The 20,875-nt window shown below is 38.4% G+C and overlaps 3 protein-coding genes across 12 annotated transcripts; 1 reads left to right on the forward strand and 2 right to left on the reverse strand.

Annotated features, from left to right (window-relative positions):
* Positions 1 to 1,287: 1,287 nt before the first annotated feature.
* Positions 1,288 to 5,027, reverse strand: LOC121895970 (protein PIGBOS1). Of its 2 annotated transcripts, none has more exons than XM_042409563.1 (2): positions 4,940 to 5,027; positions 1,288 to 1,648 (listed from the first exon to the last, which is right to left on the reverse strand). In XM_042409563.1, the coding sequence occupies exon 2, from the start codon at positions 1,601 to 1,603 to the stop codon at positions 1,427 to 1,429; it is 177 nt and encodes a 58-aa protein (XP_042265497.1). In that variant the 5' UTR covers positions 1,604 to 1,648; positions 4,940 to 5,027; the 3' UTR covers positions 1,288 to 1,426. The 2 variants fall into 2 exon arrangements, with proteins under 2 accessions (XP_042265497.1, XP_042265489.1); XM_042409555.1 differs by lacking the exon at positions 4,940 to 5,027 and adding an exon at positions 2,998 to 3,139.
* pigb (phosphatidylinositol glycan anchor biosynthesis, class B) lies at positions 4,399 to 9,800 on the forward strand. 6 transcript variants are annotated; one of them, XM_042409515.1, is made up of 13 exons: positions 4,399 to 4,821; positions 4,959 to 5,113; positions 5,220 to 5,349; positions 6,461 to 6,578; positions 6,696 to 6,800; positions 6,960 to 7,090; positions 7,194 to 7,334; positions 7,418 to 7,469; positions 7,552 to 7,763; positions 7,901 to 7,965; positions 8,073 to 8,292; positions 9,341 to 9,518; positions 9,599 to 9,800. In XM_042409515.1, exons 2-13 carry the CDS (start codon positions 5,002 to 5,004, stop codon positions 9,710 to 9,712), a joined length of 1,578 nt encoding a protein of 525 aa, XP_042265449.1. In that variant the 5' UTR covers positions 4,399 to 4,821; positions 4,959 to 5,001; the 3' UTR covers positions 9,713 to 9,800. The 6 variants fall into 6 exon arrangements, with proteins under 6 accessions (XP_042265449.1, XP_042265437.1, XP_042265458.1 ...); XM_042409503.1 differs by having other exon boundaries at positions 4,399 to 4,788; XM_042409524.1 differs by lacking the exon at positions 4,399 to 4,821 and adding an exon at positions 4,838 to 4,854.
* Positions 9,678 to 20,784, reverse strand: ccpg1 (cell cycle progression 1). Of its 4 annotated transcripts, none has more exons than XM_042409466.1 (11): positions 20,339 to 20,784; positions 17,074 to 17,163; positions 15,953 to 16,070; positions 15,683 to 15,768; positions 15,398 to 15,590; positions 15,119 to 15,211; positions 14,031 to 14,366; positions 13,188 to 13,297; positions 12,671 to 12,796; positions 11,236 to 12,554; positions 9,678 to 10,636 (listed from the first exon to the last, which is right to left on the reverse strand). In XM_042409466.1, exons 2-11 carry the CDS (start codon positions 17,131 to 17,133, stop codon positions 10,444 to 10,446), a joined length of 2,634 nt encoding a protein of 877 aa, XP_042265400.1. In that variant the 5' UTR covers positions 17,134 to 17,163; positions 20,339 to 20,784; the 3' UTR covers positions 9,678 to 10,443. The 4 variants fall into 4 exon arrangements, with proteins under 4 accessions (XP_042265400.1, XP_042265409.1, XP_042265418.1 ...); XM_042409475.1 differs by having other exon boundaries at positions 13,188 to 13,276; positions 20,339 to 20,783; XM_042409484.1 differs by lacking the exon at positions 15,119 to 15,211 and having other exon boundaries at positions 20,339 to 20,782.
* Between the last annotated feature and the right edge of the window lie 91 nt (positions 20,785 to 20,875).

Here is a 20,875-nt window from a genome sequence, read left to right on the forward strand (position 1 = left end):
AGTACAAGTTCCTCAAAAATTTACTTAAGTACAGTATTTGAGTAAATGTACTTAGTTATTTTCCACCACTGATAACCATTAATCAACACATTAAGAGTAAATAAATAAATAAATAAATTGGACCAGACACCAGTGGAGGAACTTAACATTTCTGAGTCACTTGTACTTACTGTATTTCAGTTTTATAATTCTGTACTCCACAACATTTCACAGGAAATGTGGGTAGATAACAATCAGGGGGAGTTTATATTCTGCAAGTCTTATCTAACACTTGGTGGATATTTTATAATCTGATATTGGTATTTTTAGGGTCAATAATATTTTCATTTTACTACATTTAGGCCAATAAATAAATAAAGGATTAATTATTTCGCCACCAGAATTTTATTCCTAATAGTGTGGAGTGGAAGGATTTGAGACATTTAAACTATTACAGAAAGTTGAATAATTAACAGAATAAATTAAATGTTTTTAAAAATGTCTGGTCAATTGTTTCCTCTGATAGGGGCGTCTGAGACTCTTCACCAATGATCAATACTCCACTGCACTAATTTGAGAGCTATTTACTGGGTAGGCTTCATATTAAGATTGTACATAAAAACCATGTGTCCAGCTGTGATTTGTTTTAGATCAAACTGCACAACAGTTGATTAAATTGTTCAAATGATCTACACCTCAACCAGCTTGAAAATCTAGCAGTTGTTTATATATTGACGCATTTGTATTATTAAATCAATAATGTTAACTTTAGATAGGTTTAAGTAAAATTTTAAACACACACATTTATAACTGAGTATTTTCACACTGTTGTATTACTTTAGTAAAGAACTTGAGTATCTTTTCCACCACTGCCAGGTGTAATAAAGCTTATATTCTACAGCTTCACACAGTTCACAGATATTAATGTATCTCATGTTGTGGAGCATAATGTGAGCTATTTTCAGGCTTATGTGAACCACAGACTTTATTTTAAGCATGAATGTTGATCCCTGTGGGAAAAAATGTTTTGGAATCTGGCAAGAAAACCCGTGGCTGAAATACTTCCAGGTTTTGGCACCGGTACAAACATGGTAGTTTGTAATGAACCACTAGAATGGAGCCACTAGAGACCACTAGAAGCAGTCCTTAGTTTTCTTTTTTTTTGGTTCACAAAGCCAATATGTGACAAGTTCTATCTATTTATTCAATAATTTGTACGTTTTATTTTACATGTAGGATTATGGTGAGGTGTACGATAAACACCTATACTTTGACATGTCATTCTGAAATAGATGATAAATAAGTCAGTCAAATTATTAAATATTTTATTCTGTACATTTACAATCACACAAAGCACCCAAAAAACAAATTAATTTATCCATGCTGGTCTTGTCAGTCCACCAGCCTCTAATGTGGTTCTTCTGGCTTCTGCCTGTGAAGTATTTTCTCAGAGTGATGAACTATTTCCTTCAGTTTCATTCTGTTTCTTTGGCACATCCTGGTTTTTCTGTCCTGAGGTCTTCAGCTCTGGCTCAAAACAGGGTTTGTAGATATAAATGCCACCACCGACTCCCAGAATGGTGGCAAAGGCAATCTGTGTGAAGGGTATTCTTCGTCGAAACATGACTTCTTTCAATGTGGAAATCTAATGTTGAGACACAAGATGATCCTGAAAGAACAGTTAAAATAATGTTATCCAAAAAACTTAATCTACTGTAGACACTTTATAATATTAGTGTCTCCTATGCTTCATCTTTTATATTGTGTTGAATGTTGCGTGTTCTTGCAAAATTTTAAGCATAACTTTCTGCATGGATGTTGATAGTTTATCTACAGACAGTGCAAGAAAACTGCTGTGTTGCTGGACTAATGCTGCTGTTTTAATAACATATACAGAGCCAACACATGGTATTTATGCATACATTTCTGCATTTTCACAATAAATCAATGCAGGCTGCTTCTTGTAGATAAATCAATGCAGCACTGTCACACTCACACCCTAACCACCCTGATGTGCCACTACATTTTAATTGTGATCCCAGAGCAGCTCCTCAGAAAGATTATTCCAAATTTCCCTATGAACACAGTTAACAATACATCCCTGTAATCAGAGGAGGACTGCAGCTCAGGCCCTTCACCGTATGCTCTCTGACATGCATTATTATGAGTCAACCTCTCTGTGCAACCTTTAAAAACGGAATATTTAGTTAATGAATTTGGACTGAGGCAGATTATTAACAATGTGGGAGGAAAACTGTACCTGAAATTACATATTAAGTACATATTTAGCTAGTGAAAAACAGCTAGAACATTTGTACAACCTGGCATTTTATCAGTTCCCATCCTTGCTGTAACCCAGCCTGTTTTCAATTACCTTACCAATTACCAATTTTTTGTTTGTTTTTTTGTTTTGTTTTTCTTCTTCTTGTCTGCTTTTTATTTATCTTTTATTTGACTTTGTCCTGGTGTTCTCACTTTGTCATTTGCATGTAAAGCACTTTGAGCTGCAATCTTTTTTATAAAATGTGCTATACAAATAAGGTTATTATCATCATTATTATTAGTAGTAGTAGTAGTAGTATCATCATCATCATCATCAACTGAAAAAGTAAAAAAAATATTTATAGGCATAAAAGCTTATTAAAACTTAATATTTTTCATCAGAAAATATGATTATACGGTCTTTAAGACACCAATCAATGGATATTACCTTAACAGAAATGTTAAATTGCCAAATGTATTGAGTTTTTACGGTCATCAAAGTGTGCAATCTTCAATGAAAGTGTTCAGCCTTTTCTCTAAACTTAAAACACGGTTTTGTAATAACACATACTGTTCATAACAAAAAACAATTTAATTTCTAACTGGAGTATGAAAATCCAGACCGGATGACTATCCCAGCAAACCTTCTGCCACCTTGACAGATACAGCTACATAACCGTTTATCTAATTACAACTCAAACTTTAGCTGGTTTACAGGCGATTCTTGGCAACTTCCATGTGATGCTAGTAACTCACCGAGGACACGTTTGAATCGAGGTGTCTGTGGTCTCCAAACACAGACAGACAAGACAGCAAGTTAGTAAAAATACAAATGCTGCCAGGACACCAAGGAGACAGTGGTCGTGTCTAAATGAGTACCCGGTGGAACTCTCGCGATATTTATATGCGTTATTTCTTTATGTGCGCTTTGTACAAAATAATTACGTTTTATGGTGTGACAACGCTGTGATTAAAGTCTAGTTACGTTTAGGCACAAAAAATACTTTGTTAGGGTTAGAGAAAGATCATGGTTTGGGTTAAAATGATAACTCTCGCGGGTTTGGGGTTGCCATCATTCTTCTTCTACTCTGAATTCCAGCAGAACAGTCACCACCTGCTGGACTACAGTGTACAGTGTTTCTCTTGTGTGTCTCTTTACTATGGATATAAAACATCCATGGTCTTTACAAATAGTTAATAAATGCTCCGTACTTCACCACTTCACGCCATTTCAGTAAAAAAAAAAAAAAATCTAAGATAATTAGTCAAAATACTGATTTTCTGTCAAGATATCGGCTAAAACTCTGAGATATACGTCAAAGTCTTTGACTTCCTAAGTTAACAGTTATTATATACTAAGACAAAATATTGACTTTCTGTCAAAATTAAAATGTAATTTTTTACTTATAGGACAGGTTTTTCGAGTCTGTCTTAGAACAACAGTCAGATGCCAAAATAAACACTGAAACAGGGTTTTCTTGCCATAATCATTCCTCCTGATCATACTGAATATTAGAAGATCCCTTCATAATGTACAATGTAAGTGATGGGGACCAAAATCCACAAGCTTCCGTCTGTGCAAAAATGTATTTAAAAGTTTATCTGAAGCTAATATGAAGCTTCAGACGTCCAAATGAGTCAAATCAAGTAGATATCTTTTAACGTAACAGTTGTTTTAGTGCCAAAGTTCCTCTTTTTGTTACTATACTTCTACCACATCTCAACAGGGAAACACTGAGGAAACACAAAGAGGGAATTTGAAGCTAAAAAGACCATACATGTGTCAGATATCTACTTGGCATGACTAACTCAGACTGCTGAAGCCTCGTATAAGCTTCAGATAAACTTTTAAATGCATTTTTGTACAAATTGACTGTGTGGACAGACTGTGGATTTTGGCTCCAATCATTTACATTGAAAGTGCATTTGAAGGGGATCTTTCAACAGCCAGTATGAACAGGAGGAATGATTACAGCGAGCAAAACCTACTTCAGTGTTCATGTGGGCACCTGACACACTTGAAAAATTGTGAACCTCTCCTGCATGTGTGAGGGTATAGACGGTTACCCTAGATTTGCGAAAAAATCTCGCGAGATTTATAAGGAAGTAGTAACTTTAACCCGCACCACGTTTCAAGCGGTTTCAAGTGATCATTTTAACCCAAACCACGATCTTTCCCTAACCAAGTGTTTTTTGTGCATGAACCTAACCAGACTTTAACAACAGCGTTGTCACACCATCGAGACGAGAATATTTTGAAGCGGCTCACGAGAGTTTAAGCAATTCTAGGGTTACCATGTAGACACGACCGTTTGTGAGGCTCATCATGAGCTAATAACCGATGATGCTGCTATTAATATAAAAGCTGGAAATAACGTTACACTGGAAAGCACCAAATCGCTGTTTGCCAACCACCAATAAACCACAAAGAAGAAGAAGAAGAAGACGAACGTTAGACCGGAAGTGCGTGTGAGAGTGCGGAAGCGCAGCAGAACTGTTTTAGCGCTCACTGGAAACATTTACAGATTCACTGTAGTTAAGTTGAAGGTATGATCGTCTCATACTGCTGGCTGAATAAACGTAAAGATTGCGCCGGTTGTTCAACTGTATAATGTGACCGACTGCTGTTAGCATACGTTAATTTCGTATCTTTAAAACCCACTTTATATGATTACACTCAACCTTTGACTGAACTCACCTGATTTACACCCTGACAGGTGGAGCTATGCTGGCAGCAGGTTGGGGTGACAAAATATCCTGATGGAGAACATCCGCCCACGTCTGAAGCTTGGGAGTAAAGTGGAAGATGTGAAACTGAGAAAAAGAAAATCACAACTTTACGCCAAAGAAGATGAATGTCCTCTCAACAACGGTGGGGCTCTTCATTATCACACACAGTGATTAAGATCATGCTGACCAAACACACAGCAGTGGTGTTTTTTATCACTCAAATAAAGTGTTTTTCATGGACTCCACAGGTGAGCTGAGGACCAGAGTTGCTGTGTTTTGTGTGGTGTTTAGATTGATCAACTGCTTCTTGGTTCAGACCAGCTTCGTGCCTGATGAGTACTGGCAATCTCTGGAGATTTCCCATCATATGGTCTTCAAATATCCTTTGACATTATCATCTGCAGCTGTGTGGCTGGACGCCTGCAGGTTATTATTAGCAACAGGCAGCGACAGTGCAGCGAGGGGCTGCAGTAACTGTTACATTCATTGCTGATTCATGTCTGTTTTTTTCTTTATAACTTCTATATTTTGATTAAATAATGATCATCAACCTAAATCCATCAAATTACCAAAACCCAAAGTAATGGATTACTTAAAGGACAGGTAGACAAATTTAAAACAACAGTCAGGTGCCCATATGAACACTGGAAGAGGCAAGAAAAACCTGTTTTACTGTTCACTTGGGCGCCTGACTGTTGTTGAAAGATTTGAAAAATTGTGAACTCGTCCTTTAATCTGCAGCGGCCACATATCTTTCAGTTTTTCTCTGTTGTTCAGAGGTGTTGCTGCAAATACTCAAAAGCATTCAGTCAACTTTTGATGATTTCTGAAGATGTTGAGAAAGCTAAAAATAAGCTAACAATAGAGACAATTAACAAAGGAGTCATTTACCAAATTATTTACAGTATATTTGAACTCAGCCAGAGATATCAGACATCATTTTAACTTTTTTAGACATTTGTAGCAGAAAACATGAAACATCTCTGTTCGTACATCAGGGACAGAGGGCAGATATTCTCTATTATCTTGTCTCATTACTTTTCACACAACTACCATATAGAAATCATCGTTTACTAATGAAGGAAACTGTTATTTATCAGATCATTCACTGTGTGAGAATATACAGAGGGACAAAACTGTTCACTTCTTAACCAGCAAGAAACCACATGTAAACAAACAGGTTTATCATGTGCTGTTCAGTATGTAAGTGTGAAAGGGAAAGAAGTTTCTGCTGCCTTTTTGTTACAGCATTTTCTTTTTAGGCATTCAATGTTTTGCAGGCTGGAGGACAGTTTTTGTGTTTGGGTGACCTCGTCTGGGCCTTTTGTTTCTAATAATGCATCTGAACAACAGTTAAAACCTGTTTTGAGTTTGTAATGACATGAAACAAAGAGCAACTCTTTACATTTATTAAGCTAAAACCAGCAGTTTGGTATTAATATTGTTTTCTATTTATTTTTTTATGCTGTTACAACCTTAACTGTGTGACTTATGGGTATCTGACCTGGGAATGGAGGGCAGGAATAAGAGGCTTCTCTTATCCACTCTTCTTTGCATTCATATACAAGATATTACACTTCATAAACTATGACTCAGTCTATCTCCTGGCAAGTTAACATATGTCATTGTTCAGACAACTTTTTTTTATTTGCATTTTTGACCAAATAAATTTCCTGTACTCAGAATAATTCTTCATTAAACCTGGTGTGTCTCTCTGTCTGCAGATATGGGTGCCTCGAATAATTCAGGCTCTACTTGCTGCATTTGCAGATGTAAAATTCTTCTTCCTCGTCCGAACGTTGGAAAATAGTGACGTCGCCAAATGGACAGTAAATACTTTACCTGTATACTTTCTGCTTTACTTCAGTTCACTCAGAAAAGAGTCCGTCTGTCTGTTTGTTTAGATCTAGTTCATTTGCAAAAATCACAAACATTTGTTCTCTGATATTTCATGAGAGAATATAACTGAATACATCGTGTTTCTGTAGTTCTTCTGCCATCTGTGCTCCTGGTTCTCCTGGTACTGCTGCACCAGGACTCTGACCAACAGCATGGAGACCACCATCACCTGTCTGGCTCTTTTTTACTTTCCTCTGCCTGGGTCCAAAACACACAGCAGGTCTCGACCCGCTCACACTTTAAGGCCTTTCTCAACTAATAACTCTAATCTCTGCAACAGATCATTTAAAGAGACGCTGTCGATGTTTTGTTTTTTTTTCCAGCAAAAAATATTTGACCCTGGTGGCCTTGGCTGTCATTGTTCGTCCGACGGCGCTGATTGTCTGGCTTCCTCTGTTGATGCACCATTTCTGGCAGGAAGAAAACAAACTGAGACTCATCACTCATGGCTACATTCCTATAGGGTTTGTACTTTCAATCTGTTAACTTCAACTTTAGTTTCTCTGCTTGTCTTTATTGCATAATCCCCGTTTTTTCTCCTCTCCAGCGTTCTGGCTGTTGTGACTTCAACTGTGGTCGACTGTATATTCTACGGAAAGGTGAAACATGTAAATCAAATGAATTTCTAAATATCAGTAATTGCTGCTTATGAAGTGTAACAGCTGCTCTGTTTTTCTCCAGTGGACCTTGGTGCAGTTCAACTTCCTGAAGTTTAACATCTTCCACGGTGTGGCGGGTTTCTACGGCTCTCACCCCTGGCACTGGTACTTCACTCAGGGGTTTGCAGTCGTGATCGGACCTCATCTTCCACTCTTTCTTCACGGATGCTCCCTCGCCTTCAAAAGATACAAAATCCTGTTGGTGGCAGTTGTCTGGACAGTCGTAGTTTACAGGTAAAAGCCCTGGTCAAGAAAAAAATAAAAAGGTTTCATGTGAAAGTACATATGAAGACAAATAACATTACAAAAAAACAAACAGACTGAGTTATTCCTGCTTGCTTCAGATAACATGTTTGGATTTTTTGATACAGTTTTCTTCCCCACAAGGAGTTCAGGTTCATCTATCCTGTGCTGCCGTTCTGTATGATCTTTTGCGGTAAGCTCACGATTTCACATCAAAAACACGTATTTGTGGTAACGAATAGCCAGATTTGTTTTTTAATTATGTGTTTTTTTTCTTTGTGTGTTTAATGGCTGCTACAGGGATTTCTATTGCTAATTTGAAAGCGTGGCGTCGAGCTGCAGCGTTTGGTTTGTTGGCGACCAACCTGTTTCTGGCTCTGTACACCGGCCTGATTCACCAGCGAGGCACTTTGGACGTCATGAGCCGCCTCCAGACACTTTGTGATGTCGGCAGCGTCTCCACCCGTCCAGAGCCAGACATCCTCTTCCTCATGCCCTGTCACTCAACACCTTTCTACAGGTACAGAACAGTCTGCAGGTGATGGACTTAAAGATAGGACCTGAAGGCTGGTCGGGTTATTTTTTATCAATGAGCTTCGCACTCGCAAATCTGATACATTTTCTTTATTTTAAATGTGTTTTAAATGTTCCTCCAAAATGATTGTGTCAGAGTTCTGAGAGTTCAGCTTTCTTTGATGTCCACCTGTGAGCCAGAACCTCACTAGAGTAGCAGTACATTTCACTCAGTTCTTTATAGGCTGATTTTATTAAAAAAATATGATTTAACTGCTGTTTTGTGATAACAAGGCGTTAATGTTGTCCAAAGAAACAATATAAAAACAAGAAACTTCTATAAAACCAGCAAATGTACAAGAACCTGCCTACAGAGAGTTAAAATTAAAAAAGGAAAGTTATATTTTAGATCAGGAAATCAGAGAATAAGAGAAAAGAAGAATCTGACCAAACGTCTGATACTAACTTTGGATACTTAAGAGTTTTTGATACTTGACTCTACGCACATGTTGCAGTCCTCAAAAACTATTGAGCCCTACTAGCTCGTCGTATTTCATACTGTCAAGATTTGAGTTTACACAGAAAAAGTGAAAAAGGATTGAGATTAGTGAAAATTCCTCCTTCTGTAGCCTCCTCATCCTCGCTGAGGGCAGCTTCACCTCACTGCTGAGTGGATCCATAGAGGAGAAAGATCGTTAAACATGATCCTCATTTAATATATTTCAGTCTAGACTGTAACAATTTGATACAAGCTGAGGTAATGTCACACCTTTTGTCTACAACCTGCTGTGTGATCAAAAATAATTTGTACTTGAAGGACTCCAAACTACATCTTCCTCCTATTATTGACAATATTGACTGTTATTTGTGCTGTAAATATGATTTTTTTGCATAAAATCAAATTAATCAAACCTTCTAGAAGAAAGTTGTAAATATTTCTGACATGTAAATAATAATGAGGTAACATTTCCTTTCTTCCATCGTACTCGCCTTTGCCTAAAAGTGATTTGATCACATGTTTACCTACATCAGCTGATGATGTTTTCTCCTCACAGCCACATCCACTGCCCCATGAAGATGAGGTTTCTGGAGTGTCCTCCAGACCTTGGAGAAAAGGGTTACGTCGATGAAGCTGACAGATTCTACGACGACCCTCTTCACTGGCTCAGGACTTCATTTCCATACAAGTCCTCTCTACCAACACACCTGGTTCTGTTTAATGTTTTGGAAAAGGTAAAACACTGACAGACGAGATTCCTGTGTTTGTGAAAATGTTTAAAACTGCCTAAATCTTCATGTGTTTTTTGTTGCAGGAAATCTCTGTGTTTTTGCACGGGAACAACTTCATGAAGACGGCTGAGATATTTCATACTCACTTTCCTGAGGGAAGAGTTGGAGGAAGCATCTTTATTTATGAAAGGCACTGACAAACACTGGAACAAACGGCAGATGTTTCCCTAGTGAGAATGTTCTATGATGTGGAATTGCTACTGAAATAAATACTTCAAACTCAAATTTTGTGATTTTTAAAGATGTGTCAAATGTAAAACACCAACATTTCTGTCAATCACAACTGAATTTGGTGTGAAATTGTTTTTCCAGCCATGTTTTCTTCAACACCTGTAAAGTAAATTTGCCCGGTCCAGTTAAAACAAGCTGAAGCTGGAATGTTAAACAGCATTTTAACTCTGAAAGCTAATTACAAACATCACTCAAACCTATCCTTGTAGCAGCAAATTCAAACAACTATATAGTTGTACACAGAAACATATAAAATGTGACATGGCTTTGTTTTTGTTTTTTTTGCAACATTTCACAACAGCTGGGATATCAATTAACATTTTCTGCTCATTTTTAATGCGTATGTTTTTTAAAAAGTGCTGCTGTTGAAGATAATCAAGTTTCAGCAGGAAATATTAATTGATGACTAATTAATAAGCTAAAAACTAAGTTCAATTTTCACATGTGTGAAATGTGACTCATACAAATGTGCAGATGAGATAAGCTGATAACGATTACTTAACACAAAACAGCTCAAGGACGTTCAGTAGCATTAAAAAGTTAAAATTGTGCAAACTTACAAAACAAGGACACGTTGAACCTAAATACAACCCAAAATAGAATTTGCAACTATAACATTAAACCAGCAGAGACATTTTCAGTATTTAGGATCAAACGGCATGGGACCCAGTTCTATTTTGACATCAGCCATGTGTCTGTCTGCGTTTCTTCCTGATCTGCTCCACTTGCGTTCACTGTGCGGTCGAGCTCTGGCTCTCTGCTGCTTACGTTGTTGATGCTTTGTCCTCAACTCCTCCTTTGAGTCTGAGTCAGGTCTTTCAAACGGCCCACTGTGTGATTCAAGACAAAAACAGAAATGTGTCATAAATACATTCAAGCTGCAGCATGATGATGGAAGAACACAGCAGCAGCATTCAGAAATCATCTTAAATAGCTTCTAACTAACCGAGTGAGGAGAAACTGCTTAAAATAAGGAGCATAACAGTCTTCTAAGTTTGTGTTGCAAGTGCAGTTCACAAAGTTTATCAGCAGTAAAAGTAGCTGCTAAATCTGAGAGAAGTTAGAGGAAGTTCAGAGGACGCAGGTAATGCGCCTCATCATGACAGCATGTTGGAAAAATAAAACTTTTAAAAGTATATTTTGATTGTGAGTTCAGGATCCAAAGAATTCACAAACAAATCCAAACAATCAATAACATGAGAGATGACTTGTATTTTTCAGCAAAATGCTTTTCACACCCGTATCAAAGTAGACGTATTGAGTAAGTTCATTAACAAAATTTAAATCTCTTAACTCTGCTTCTTAGTAAAAGTTGCTCTCAGCAGCTTTATACAAAGTCAAATGATGAAACTCTTAGTTTTGAACTTTCAGCGTCCTTTAGAAGGAAGAAGGACTGCTGGATGTGAGATTTTGGCTCGAGGACACTAACCTCGGGCCATAGATTTTTGTGTAAGCGTCTCCAAAGAAATGCCGGTAGACGTAGTCGTCAAGATCTCCAAACAGGTTGTCATCAAGGCCGTGATACTCGTGCATGTCCGTCAGATAGTCTTCCACACCGTTGACGAAGTCTGTAAACAGCATCTGGTCGTGGATGAACACACCGTTGTGGAAGAAGTTGTTGATGAACATCTCCAGCTCTTTCCAGTGGTGGAAGTGGTCGACCTCCTGCTGCAGGTAGCTCTGGAGCAGCTGGTGAAACTCGTCCGCTCTTATCGGCTCCATGGCTTTGTTGAAGAGACTCATGGACTCCTGGTAGGCGCAGTCAAAAACCCCAGAGCATCCTTTCAGGTTGGGTTTGTGGGCGTTTTGGCCTCGATCTTTATTAACTTTATCCCCTGATTTCCGAGTGTTGTGGCTGCTGTAGAAGGAGTCGTCAGATTTGTGCGAGTGTCTGTGATGAGGCTTGTGGTACCTGTGCTGCCAGGACTCTTTTGTATTCTTCTCATCACATTTCTTATTATAAAACCCTCTGGCCTTGTTGATGAAGGTCGAGGCCGAGTCCTTGAAGTGGCGGAAAGTTGATTTGACAGAATCTGAGAACTTCCTAAGGTTCTCCTTCACAGCTTCTTTTGCTTTTTTAATTTGTTCTTTGTGGTGATGGACAAACTCCTTGGTGGAGTTCTTCACAGCGTCAAATGTGTCCTTCACTTTCCCCGACATGCCCTCTTTCGGTTTTTTCACTTTGGACTCTGTGTCTCCTTTGGCTCTTTCTTCTTTGGTTTCCACATACAGCCTCTCCCAAAGGTCAGAGCGCTGCTGCTCAAAGCTGAGCCTCTTCTCCAGCTCCATCAGACGTGACTGTAACTCTTCTGCCTCTGAACCGGCTCCCCTTGCAGCTCCAGTGATGCGACTTCTCAGCCTGTTCAAGTCCCTCCTCAGCTCGTCTGTGACCTTCCTCTCCATGTCAAGATTCTTCCTCAGTGTCTGCGCTTCGGCCATCATGTCTTCCCGCTGGCCGTGAAAGCTTCGTATCTGCTGCTTCTTGTGCTCCAGCTCGTCTCGCAGCCTTTGGTTTTCTGACAGCGAGAAAACCCACGTGTCCCCACAAGATCCCACAGTCTCCAGATCTCTTATCTGAGAGCGCAGGTTTGTCAGCTCCTCCTGCAGGGTGGACAGAGATTTCTCCTCTCGTTCCAGGGAGCTCTTTAACTGCTGGTTCTCCGCTGTCAGCCTCTGCTGCTGAGACACAATTTTAGTCCTCTCCTCAGCTTTCCGTTTCAATAACATTTCCAGGTCGTCTCTCTTGGCCTTATTGAGAAAAGAAGGAAAGTTGTGGAAGAAAAATGACAGTTTTGAGTTTTAACTTACATCATTTGCATTTATTTTTTATCTGAATTAAGTTACCAAACTGACTTCCAAGTTACCTGAATGTGCGACTGTTTGATGTTGAGCTCCTCGTTCTCTTTCTTGATCTTCTCGATTACGTCTGTGAGCAGTGAAATAACGTTTTGCTCATCCAGGTCGTCAAGGCCCAGGTCTCTCCTCTGGACCTTAATGTGAAAAGGAAGAAACAATTTATGGTCCATTAAAGTCATGTTTATAAGGGCCATAAACATCAGAGGTTATCAGAATGTTTGCTGAAAAAATGTAAATCATTCAACATCTGACCAACAAGGTGGAGAGCCAAACTGCGTCACCAGTAACGTCAAAATCCTTTTAACATTCACATTTATTTTGTATGCGGTTAATAGCATTTTGAAAGAAGCAACAAACTAAAATGGCACTATGCAAAAAAGTCACAACCATCCCGCAAAGTGGGATAATTAATTTTATTACGTTACCTACATTCGAGTGTGAGTGAGCTTTCAATCATTTCTGCTGTAAGTCATTTAGATTCAGGCTCTTCTCACTGAGTTGGTTTGTGAAAAGTTTTTGTCTTACGTGCTTTTGAAGCAGATGCCTCACACCATCGAGCTCGTTCACTTTGACTTTCTCCACAGTTTTCTGCCTCTCTTGAATTTGGACGGTGCCTGTAAGTGAGAAAATGTAACCTACAAAGTGTTAAAGGTTTGCATGAGCACAGTTGTCTCCACTAAAAATAAGACTCGCTCAGATAATCTTATACCTGGTCATGCAAAAAAAAAAACTGTACATGCAGATAAAAATCAGTGCAACACTTTTACAGATAAAACAAAACGTGCACAAAACCTTGTCTGGGGTTTAGCGAAGACGTACTGTGTAAACGACAGAGAGGCTTTAGCCTCCTGAAAATTAGTGGGACAAAATGAAGACGACTGTTCACGGCTGCCGAAGACGAGTCAAGTCAGTTATTTTACACATGTAGTTCATGTACATACATGTTCTACATCTGACTGGGCGGCAGGTTCAATTAAATTAGAGCTACAAAAATTAGTTGAATAGTCAGTCGACAGAAAATTAATCAGCATCAATTTTGATAATCGATTATTTGTTTTGAGTCATTTTTTTTAAGAAAAATGCTAAAATTCTCTGGTTCCAGCTTCTTAAATGTAAATATTTTCTGCTTTCTTTAGTCCTTTATGACAGTATACTGAATGTCTTTGGGTTGTGGACTGTTGGTCGGTTTAGGTCATCTTGGGCTTTGTGAAAGAGTGATTTCTGACATTTTATAGATCAAACAACTAATCAATTAATCGAGAAAGTAATCCACAAATTAATCAATAATGAAAATGGTCATTAGTTGCAGACCTAAATTAAATATATAGTATTCAGTCAAATCTTCTGATTCTTTATAGACTATCTTACCATAGAAGTGACCGAAGCCCATGCTGATGGCGATGATGAGGGCAAGCAGGATACATTTGTTGAGGATGCTGCTGCCATGGCCTCGCACTCGGACGTCCGGAGCAGCTGGTATGACCTCACCCTGCTCCTCCTGCTCCTTCTCTTCTTTGACCTCGTCTTCCTCATCCTCACTTGGACCAGACTCCGGTGCCTCCTCCTCCTCCTCCTCAGGCTCTGTCACGACACTCGCCGTATTCCTCCTCAGCCTTCGTCTTCGTACAACAGTGCTGGAACTTCGTCCCGCCTCGTCCTCACTGCTGCTCGAGTTTGTGGCTGCAGGCTTCTGTCCTGGAAATACTAAAGCAAAATATACAAAGTTATTGCTGCAATAATTATACGGTGGAAATGCTATTTATGAAAAAGTGATGCATAGAAAAATAACAGGCTGAGAAAGCATGCATATGTGAGGTTAATCATGCAGATAATAAATATTATCACTATTAACTGATTCAGTAAATGATGAACACTATTATTGCATATTCTTGATTAATGTTTGTGTTTTACAAATGTTTTTGAAGACATCAAGCAGAAAACAGCTAAAACACAAGTTGGAAATATTCATATTAATCATAAATGAAGTAGTAACATTGATCCTAAAGTCTATTTGTAGGATTAACTGTATAATCTATCATTCGTTGTTACCCCAGTGTTACAAATACAAAAAAATACAAAATTCACCAAATAAATTCACACCTTAAACCTGTACATGTTCAGAAGTATTAAACAACAAAGCTGCCGATTTTCTCACGACTCTTAGACTGATGGAAATTCCCTTATTTCATAAAAAAATGTTTATGAATTATATTTTGAGTCAGCAAGACCTCCAAAACACCCACCCATGCACACACACAAAGAGAAATGGTGAAAAACTACTACATGGGACTTTTCTTGTGTGGTTGGTTGAACGTGCTTTAACAAAGCGTGTCACAGAGCGAGCTCACATCACTAAGCAGCACGTGTTCCTGTCAGCGACTTAACAGCATTAGTTGTGTGAATTGCTGAGCAAGCTTAGCATCCTAAAAGATTCACTCCAGTTTCAATCGGGCCACCTGGAAAAGAGCGGCCTCCAGTGAGCTGACTTCTCAGATGGTAGCCTAACTTCATGAGACTCTGTGGAAGTTTCCAGTGACTCAACATCAAACCTGCTTTGGCGACGTAGAAAACAGGCAGAAGAAGAAAACGCTGTGGGTTGATATTCTGTCACATTCTGTCCCTATTTGCTCTATGTGGACTCTTTGGCTGTGAATGGAAATAAAACCAGCTTGCTAATGACAACATGAGGACAGTACAGTGAGTTGTTGACAGAGTGTGTGGTGCTGGAGTCCTACCAGTCTCTGCAGCAGTGAAGGCGTACTGGCTGCTACAGGAAGTGCCGAGGTAGAATTCCTCGTGGGCCGCTGCCACCACCTCCTCCGCCTCTGCGTGCTCGTCCTCCTTCAAGTCTCCTAGAGTCACGATGTCGGAGTGATCACTGGAGGACAACAGAGTCACATGCTCTTTCTCTGCAGCCTTGTCTCCCGCCTGGTGAAGATATTTTCAAGATGGTTGGTACGGGGAGCAGCAACAGAGCAGATCTGACACCCTGCAGGTTATTTTGTTCATGGTCTTCTCACCTTTGAGGCGTACAGTGTCTCATCTATGGTTTGTTCTCCCAGAGTGTCATCAAGTGCATCGCCAACCCTCTCTTCAACACCCCCAGCTGAAAATAAAACAAATATAATTCACGATAAATGTCTTAATCATGGTCATTATGATTACAAACTCACAAATACTTAATCATGCAGCAAAAATGAATGTTATGACAATGCTTACAAATATTTTCATTGTTATTGCTATTAAATCTGCAACCATTAAGGGAAAAACAGTAATTTGAGGATTCTTACTAGCAGATGCAGCAGCTGGTGCGTCCTGCAGTTCTGCTTCCACCACCGGGGGGCGCTCTAAGAGGTCGACTCCATATTCCACCGCAGCCTCCAATCCCAACGTCTCAATATCTGAACCCTGTAAAACACAACAGGAATAAAACTGGGCATGGTGGGAAAAGTGTGTCTGAATCAGTTGAGCTTAAAAGTTTCTAAATTATCCATAAATATTAATGATTCAGAGTAGATACATGCAGACACACAGTATTCATCAAAAGAACGTAAATCTTTCTATCAGAGATGGTTTGTAGCTTTGACCCCACAGATCTAAAACTGTAAAAGATGTAAACTGTAATCTGATATTTGCTGTTGTGAATGAAAAAAAAAGACATTTGTTGGCCAGCAAAATGCTACAGAACTGTCTGTGTATCATTAAAAAATACAAACATCCTCTATCATCACACCTGGTGGCAATTCATTATTTAAAACAAAGTGGGAATAACTAGCATCCAAACTACATCACTATCCAAAACATATTTAGCTGAAAGTATTTTTAAAAATCCAATAAAAGGGAGGTGTTATAATAACAACAACAGAACACAGCTTGCTGATTGATCTCAGATATGCAAAAATACTCTTTTATTACCAAAATCTCAACTTGGTTAAAGTGTATTTTTGCACACAAGTTGTTGCAGTTTATTCAAGAGAGCTGCTTTTCCCTTTTGTATGGTACTTTTTCATGTGATAAGGCTTTTTGCCTGTTTGTGCCGTTTCGTCAGTGCATTTTATCTGAAAGCATTTGATTACAATCAAAAGAACAACATTATGAAATCTGTCTGTTTAATATCACAAACATCAGCTGATACCAACATTAGTAAGAAAGACTGAACAGCTCCGAGAACGAGTTGGGAGACAATTTTCATTCAACCTTCAGGCCAAAACGTTCAACACGTCACTCAGTTTAAAACAAGTTGTAACAAACTTTTATGTTTAAGATAATTTACTTCTTTAATTGTGATAGGGGAGTCCTCTGCTCATATTTAATAACCCCTCTTTACCATAAAATGTCAAATAATATACAACAACTAATAATAATCTAATGAAAATAGTCGGGATCAAGAATCAGGAAACATGATTTATACCTCATTACTAATAATAGTCCATCCACAGGACGACTCTGCATCACTCGACGTCTCTGACATTTCTGTCAGTTGTCGTCAATACTCAGGGATCTAGAGGAGAGAAAGAGGTTAATCACTAATAACGCTACGGCATTACAATATGTAAAAGATAAGATAGGTCAAGATGTCACAGGCTCAAAGTTTGGACATTATGCGTATGAAACATCATCAGTCAATCCCTAAAATGGGTTTATTCCTGTGAACACTGAACCTAAAAGCTGTTAAACTAAAGTCTGAATCGTTAAGTGATGGCGTAACAGATGCAGAGATTTAAGCAATAAAAATAAATCAGTCGAACCTGTCAGTAAAAAGCAAACCAGGCCTCGTTATCTGAAGATGATAGTGCCAAGTTAATAACAGATACACACAAATATTAGGGCCAAATAAATGATGAAAATCCTCTTTTTTTTGCATTACATCTGGTTAACTGTAGTGTGAGAGTCACTGAATATAAAACTGTGGATGAGTCATACGTTGCACAAGACAGGAAAGCAGAAGAAGAAGAAAACACAGCTGAGTCAAAGAAAAAAGATCTTTGAATATCATCATCATCCAGAGCTGGAGGCACATTTACCCATGAAACTTTTGATACATGAACCACCACCTACCGAGTTCACTACTGTAGTTTGATAAAACTATATTTGTCTCAAGTCGAGTTTAACTTCCACGAGTTTCCACAGCTATTAAAAACAAACACAAAACTGCCTGTATGAACAGGCACAGTGACGCACAGAGTACATTGCGCATAAAAACAACACACTATTGTTTCAGGACGACTATCTCAAAAACACATCTATGTAATTCTTTAAATTCTTCACTTTTATCGGCTTTTCACAGCATTAGTCTGGTCTTGCTTGTGTGTGTTAGATGATAAAGTCGACATAATTTTGATTCTTAAAAAGTAGGTTATATGAATCATAATTGTCATGATATGTCATTGTCTGCTCAGTAATGTACTTCAATTATTTATGTGAGGAAAAAGAAAAATGAACTGGGTGATTTGTTGTGCTGTAAACTAAGAACTAGGGTTGAATCTATCTACTGTCTATTTTGGCCTAATGTTTATGTCATGGTGTCTATATTTGGAATATCTCTAGATGTATCCGGTTATTATGGGCAGTAAGGATGGGAGGATATAAGATTTTTATCTTACATCCGGATAAAAACACTCAAGATAATTTAATTGTGGTGAATTTCCAATATGGGGATAATTGTGAACATCCTCACCAGTGACTTGAAAAAGCTTCTTACTCACAACAGTCTGACTGATTTCCTGATTTATTTTGAATTGCCACTAAAGGGAGCCGCATCTTCTCAGTCATTCATCACAATGGCTGAAGGCTCAGAGTATATAAGCTTTGATATAAGGTTGATTCTTTTTATTAATGGATTTTTTTCTATCATTGTGATTACCTGCTGGGTGTTGGCGAGAGTCTGAATCTGTCCTTGTTTGTTTTTCACTAAACAGGATGTTCACAAAAAAAAAAAAAAGAGGTGTGTCCTATGATGCAATTTGTTCCTTCACAAATGTAAGTTAAAGTGATTCCAGTATGTTTTAGTGCCATTTTAAGAGTGTTAAGCATATTTTCATGATTACTGGGATAACATCACAATTATTTTGGTGAAATTTTCATATTAAAAAAAAAAAAGCAGGACTGCATTATAGTAGGGTTGGATTTTATGTCATGAAGTACCTTGATATGTCAAATATTTACTTTATTAGTCTGTTTATTCTGCCCTCTTGGTAAGGTATCTCTTGAAAAAGAAAATGTAATCTCTTTAAGTGAGACTTTTGGCAGGTTAAATAAAGGAAGAAGTCAAAAACAGACATTTCTTTCTAGTTTTTTTATCCATGCATCCAAAAATAAAAGTACATACTCAATACCAAGGTAGAAATTTTTTTTATCCTACATCTACTGGGAACAAATAATGACACTGACATCTGATTCTGTAGCCAGTGTATAGCAATAGATTATTTTTGTCTTTGACTGAGCAGCGACTGATTGTGTCAAGGGAGGCAGCAGAGTCAATAAAATTTGATCCCAAGCAGCCTGTAACACTTTCACTGTAGGTGGGGGTGGAGGACTGGAAAGTACCCTTCACTGAAAGATGCAGGAGAAAGAGTACCACAAATTTATTAAAAAAAATATATATAGCAAAACTGAGAATCATGTCTTGCTTTAGAAATACATTAAAATGGTTAATTGATAGCATTATGGATGAATGAGTGTTGTTTCTTTCAACAGATAGTATTATGTCTATTTTGTTCTTTAGAGTCCTCCTCCGCTCAAAAATATGTTTTTCTTCTTGTTCCCACAGTTGAATGTTTGAGCTTCATTGTGCAGAATGATGTACATGCAGAGTTTGACACTTGAAGGCCTTTTCCATTTTCATCTGCTGAAAGTGAAAGTTTCTCTCTGCTCATTGAAAATCATATTTTAAGGTGCGGACTTACGAGCAGGACTTGTGACATCACAACTAGTCTGGAAGCCAGTCCTGGTCCAAGAACTTATACAAGTGTGATGTGGAAACTTGAAGCTTCCAGTGCACAAACACTGAAAATGGACTTTACAGTGAGGAAGGAGACATCTAGTATCCAGCAGGAAAACTTGAAAACATGAAATATAATTGCATATTTATAGATTCTTGAATTTTTAATTAGGGAGAAGGAGTAGATGCCTTTTTCAGGATTTTAACAAGATAATTTAACCTTTTTTGTGGAAAAAAAACACATCAGAAACAAATTATTATTCAAAATAAAATATTTTATATACATCTTAAAACATGTCTGGAGGGAATCTTTGAACATTTCCATCATCTTTATCTGGCTGTTCATGAATTTGAGACTGATTTCTTGGGGTTGTTACTGAACCAGCATAATATTCACGTCTAAAATAAACAAACAAACAGATGTAACAGCGACCTGCAGCGGTGACAAACCACAGTAACAGCTTCAGATGACGCGGCCTGACAGAGTAAACAACCAGGGTTTACTTTAACCACACGGACAACAGCGGATAAATGTCACTGACTTTATCTTTGTCTGTTAATCTGAATTATGACATTTAGCTGGTCGGTTGGTCGCTACCGTTAGTTCAACTTAACGGCTTTTTAACGACAGCTTTCTGAGCGTCGTCGGAGCACTTCATTCGTGCTGTTTCATTATCTTTTGAAGCCCCTTGACATCATTTGCTTTTTAAAAAGTAGGAAAAATGATCTAACTCACCTGTGTTTAGTTCCCAACGATGAGGAAGCTGTTTTGCAGAGTTATTGCAGTATGCCCCGGCCCAGGTTATCCGTTAACAACATTGCAAAGCCGACAGTAGATGGGAGATGTAGTTTTAATGTGGTCTAGCTGGAGTAGTGGTGCAATGCGTTCACCGAACTCTTGAAACTATATTTCCCATAAGTCAGCGCGGTGGCCAAACAGGCTCAGCGAGGGCGGAGCAAACCGTGTGGAAACAAATCTTGCGGCTTTGAAAAAAACATAAACAAGGAAGCGTGGCACAACAGATGGCCCGAAATATTCATGAGAACGGCAGTAAAAGTACACAAACTCTTTCATGTGTTCAGGGCGGTGTTCGCGTGTTTGCAGAAGTTTAAAAAAACACATGTGACTAATGCTGAAAAGTTGAGTTATTCGTCAGAAAGCACGCGAGCTCCCCACCAGCTCGATATTTGGTCGATTAATTAGAAACAGCTGTTATGTTGCTGGGCTGGTAGGTTCAGTACACAGTGACACGTTTATATGACATTCCTCATA

Source organism: Thunnus maccoyii, chromosome 1 (assembly GCF_910596095.1).
Source record: "Thunnus maccoyii chromosome 1, fThuMac1.1, whole genome shotgun sequence".
Lineage (NCBI taxonomy): Eukaryota > Metazoa > Chordata > Actinopteri > Scombriformes > Scombridae > Thunnus > Thunnus maccoyii.